This window comes from Penaeus monodon, chromosome 43 (genome assembly GCF_015228065.2).
Source record: "Penaeus monodon isolate SGIC_2016 chromosome 43, NSTDA_Pmon_1, whole genome shotgun sequence".
NCBI lineage: Eukaryota > Metazoa > Arthropoda > Malacostraca > Decapoda > Penaeidae > Penaeus > Penaeus monodon.
This window is the reverse complement of record NC_051428.1, coordinates 7,611,764-7,616,763: the sequence shown is the minus strand read 5'-3', so window position 1 is coordinate 7,616,763 and position 5,000 is coordinate 7,611,764. Positions and strand designations below refer to the sequence as shown.

At 37.3% G+C, this 5,000-nt stretch overlaps 1 protein-coding gene across 1 annotated transcript in view; it reads left to right on the top strand.

Annotated features, from left to right (window-relative positions):
- Positions 1-2,083: 2,083 nt before the first annotated feature.
- The window catches only part of LOC119568147 (V-type proton ATPase subunit F-like), a 7,110-nt gene continuing 4,193 nt past the window's right edge, over positions 2,084-5,000 (top strand). The window contains exon 1 of the mRNA XM_037916549.1: positions 2,084-2,232. Within this exon, the coding sequence (XP_037772477.1) occupies positions 2,182-2,232 (51 nt within the window). The 5' untranslated portion in view covers positions 2,084-2,181. The remainder of the gene's footprint in view (positions 2,233-5,000) is intronic.

Here is a 5,000-nt window from a genome sequence, read left to right as displayed (position 1 = left end):
GAAGTCACAGAAAGTTTTACATATCTTGGTAGCGTAGTCCATATCTCTGGGTTGTCAGACCAGGAAGTCAGTAAACGGATTGTTCTGGCAACAGGAGCCATGAACTCGATCAACAAGAGCATTTGGAGATGTCGGTACCTATGCAGAAGGACCAAGCTGCGTGTCTTCAAGGCCTTGATAATGCCTGTTTTGTTCTATGGAAGCGAAACCTGGACGCTATCCAGTGTCTTAGAGTCTCGCCTTGATGCCTTTTGTAACAAGTCCCTTCGCCGGATCATGGGTTATAGTTGGCAGGACCGCATGTCCAACCGGCGGTTACACCGTGAGACTGGCATGGGACTTGTTACTTGCATAATCCGGGATCGCCAACTCGGCTATATGGCCACCTAGCTCGTCTCCCTGTGGACGACCCTGCTCATCAGGCTGTCTCTCTGCGAGACAACGCTGGGTGGAGGAGACCCGTGGGACATCCAAGGAGATCATGGCTTGGGCAGCTCGACGAGATCTGTCGTGAGGAATTAGAGATGGGCCGTGTGCCTGCCTGGAGATTCGCCTCGAGGGATCCTCGTGGCTGGAAGCGAAGGGTGGATGCGGCCATGCGCCCCGTCGGCGTTAGCCCCTTGATGATTATGATGATGATGATGATGATGATGATATATATATATATATATATATATATATATATATATATATATATATATATTTATATATATATACATTTTTTTTTTTTTTTTTTTTTTCAAGTGCCCTGTTCTACAAGGACGTTGGCGATCATGGATTTCCATGATTTTCTTGGCAATTTAGAGCGGTGGTTTGCCGTTGCCTTCCGCCCGGTGTTTTTATCGACTCACCACCATCTCTATTTACCCGGTTCTGGGACCAGTACTGACTTGGGCTGGCTTGCCCACCAAGTGGCTAGGTAGGCAATCGAGGTGAAGTTCCTTGCCCAAGGGAACAACGCGCCGGCCGCCGCGAGGATATATATATATATGTATATATATATATATATATATATATATATATATATATATATATATATATATATATATATATGATGCAGAATTTCGAGCTGCGTCTTCTGGATCTGGATTTCTACGCCGTATTCCCCTTTCCCATTTTTTTTCTAAAAGTACCGCAAAGCATTTTAACTGCTTAACCATTCTGTTCTAATATTGCGAGATTGTGACTGCAAGAAATTCCATCCAAATTTCCATGTCCTGGAACCGAGCAATTTCGAATATTCTGCTGTTCAGGAAAGATCTGCTGTCGCCCGCTATGTTTAACTTCAAGAGCTGTAAGTAGCACTGAGCGAACTCAATTTACTAGGCGCACACCTTGTGAGCCATATGTCGAATTTTATTTGCTGCAGCTCTCAGTTTCGCATTCGCAATCTCCTGTTTAGCGCACCGCAGGCAGGGACTGCAGCACTGAGTTTTTATTGCCATCTTGCAGCGTACCTTATCGCCACACAGGGCCAAGATTATATATATATATATATATATATATATATATATATATATATATATATATATATATATATATATATATATATATATATGTGTGTGTGTGTGTGTGTGTGTGTGTGTGTGTGTGTGTGTGTGTGTGTGTGTGTGTGTGTGTTGATATAAATACATACATACATACATGTGTTGATATAAAATACATACATACATGCATGCATACTTATTATTATTATTATTATTATTATTATTATTATTATTATTATTATCATTATATATATATATATATATATATATATATATATATATATATATATATATATATATAATATATGCATGTATATATATCACCTAATAATACAAGTCCCCCTTAAAAAATAGAAAGAAAACTGAAAATAACTCTTTACTTTCTCTATAGATGTCGTGCATCTCATAGCTGACTAAGTAAAATATAGTAACTTTTAAGTAATATTTTGCTAATTCGCATCAGTATTATAAACAATAGTACAAATGATTTTTTTAAAGATAAAAAGAAGTTACGATAGCCCATATACACAAATTAACCATTCCTAGGTTTGTGTCACCTTTCGACTCATAGATGTCACCCTAACTCCCAGCACATCACAGTTTTCCCAAAGGAGTCACTGTTCCTTCTTGCGTCGCGACATCACATGATCGGACCAGCTTTTAGCAGACGAAACTCGTGACTGAGAGCGATAGGATGTCCGTGGCAGCAGCTCAGGGTAAACTAATAGCCGTAATTGGCGATGAGGTGAGGATTTTAACGCGTAAATGAGTTGGTGGAGATTTGTTAGGTTGCATACAACTTTGGGAAGTAGTTTGTCGATGAAGGTTTTGAAAAGAGAGATAGTGTCAAAGGAACCCCAGTCAAGAATTGAGGCCTTCATGATTGGAAGGTTTAAGGCTTTGTTATTTATCATATTTGTATTGTGTAGTGGGAATTCTTTGCGTAATATATTTATACACACACAAGGATTCACAGTTTACTTGCGTACTATTGTATTTGGTTCTGAAAGGAAGTTAATGTCAAGGTAAGCAAGTTTTTTTTTCCCGTCCAAGGTTGCTCTAAGTGTTGGGCCGTGAAGGTCTTTCAACTGCTTCAGCGCATTTTAGGACAGGCATTTTGATAGTCTTCATGATTTCTTGAATGAATTGGTTGGGTGGATGTCGGGAAGTGTCTAGAAGGTACTTTCAATTTTTTTTTTTTTTTCTTATAATTACATTATTCATTCTTCCTCAAGCCACTAATATCAAATTGGTCTTTTTTCTCATAATTACATTATTCATTCTTCCTCAAGCCACTAATATCCTGTGGTCTTTGAAGGACAACTTGATAGGCATTTAGTATCAGGAGAATGCTACAGCCTCAGGCTTGGCTTCATGTTTCATTAACCCATTGGATCTGAGTGCTTGCATGTGGCTCAAAATCCATGTATTAGGTTTACTCTCCTCAGGCATACCCAGCCCACAAACACTTGTGTGCAGTGTCAAAGACTCCCTGCCTCCCATTTGCAATGTTATTATCTCCCTTTTTCTGCACAAGCATTTTTTTCTTCCCTTTTTTCCATTCATTTATCTACATTTGATTACTAATTTAATTGACTGTTTTCTTGGCACGGACTCGATATTATCTCTGTATGATTTTTTTTTTTTTTCCCCTTTTTCGTATTAAATTTTCTGTAATACACCTTGTGCCACCAGTAACTTTGAACCAGTAACTTTTTTTTTAATGAGGTTCATTTGGCAATACAGCCCTATATTGTGACAGAGTTTGTCACAATAAAGAAAGAATAAAGACACAGAGGCCTATTTTGTTAACCCCCCGTGCATAATGGGAAAACGCACATCACTGGCAGATGTACCAAATAAAATAATTTTATTAACTTTTACAGTAAAATTGCATCAAAATCATGTGCTCATAGAATTAACTTGAATCAATATCTGGCTACTCTCTGGTGTGTATAAATAGTCAACAAGTTGATGCGACAGTGATTTTAGTTTGTAGAATGGCACTTTGATCACTTGATGTAAACATTTAAAGTGCCCTATCTCTCTCTCTCTTTTGTCGTTACTTATAAATTTGTAAATACTTTTACAGTTTCTTCATTTATGTTTCATTTTATAGAGTGGAAAGTATATCATTTTTGGTATTGATGAAATTTAATTTTTTGTATATATTTTTAATAATATTGGCTCAGAAATTTCTGTTCTTGAAAACTGAAACTCAAATTTTGGAACAAATAAAAGGGAAAAAAAAAAAAAAATCAGTACAACTTTTAGATATTAAATGAAAGTGTCACTTTTTTTTTCTACTTTTATTATGAAAGTTTATAGCCCAACAATATGTTGCACCAGACATGAAAAAATTACTAATTTATTTTTTATTTCAATCATTTATTTGCCAAATGAAACCAAACTTGAGATATAATGTCCCTACAATAATACAAACAAGAAAAAAAAAATCTTGGTCCCATAATAACCCAATGCCGCTGCGTGGTTTCCTGATACAAAAGCCCCTCTCTTCCTGGTTGTATTCATCCGCTCTTAAGGGATTGTGTGGTCACCATAGTGTGTGCAGCATGACCATACATGCCCCCAGAAAACGGGACAGCCACCCCGAATATAGTCCAGGTATGCCATGGGATGTATGTACATGCCACCCAGCGGCAACAGGATAAGGGAACCCAGATTTGACGGCGACAGTCCCCTAGAATGTATGTGGTTAAGGGTTACTGGTCTTCCTAGAGCACCAAGAAGCACAGAGGCTAATGGTGGATACATAGGTGTTGTTAAGTCGTTTAACTTAATTTGTTTTGTGGCAAAGATCTGACTCATTACAGTTTGGTAAAACAAAAATCAGTATGATAGTAAACTTGTAGAACTTTTTCATTTGAGCACATTTTCATAATGAGGCAAGCCAACACCTAGAGAATTTAACCTTGAAATAGATATAAAAGTGATAGTGTATCTTTACAATTAATAAAATTTATAAAGAAATATGGAGTATGTCATTCACATCCAGCTATTCCACTAGCTGAGTGTGTGTGATAAGAGCTGTTATCACTAAACTATCCCCCCCCCCTGCTGGAACTCTTGAGTGAACCTAAGCTATGGGCAGCATTTTCCATTATTTCCCCCCCCCCCCTCCGCTTATTTGTGGCTTTACCATTCTTGTCTGCAAATTATTTCTTGTACCAACACTGCAACTTTTTGGTATGTACCAAAAAGTCTTCTTCAATTTGTCCTAGCTTAGTGCGTCCATACTGTAAAGGTTAACTGAAAGGTGTACTGGAGAGGAAAGTTTTCATTATCATCATCAGTGGTATCAGTATTGTCACTGCTTTTATACAAGGCATCTCAGGAGGCTTGCAGAATTTGCAGGTTTTGAGTAGAAAATCTTGACATCCATATATCGTATTAATTTAGGTATAATTTAAATGTTAAAGTTGCAATTATTATGGTTGCAATTTGATGAGGCTGTAAATTTTCTATTATGGATCTTTTAAGCAAATTATCGAA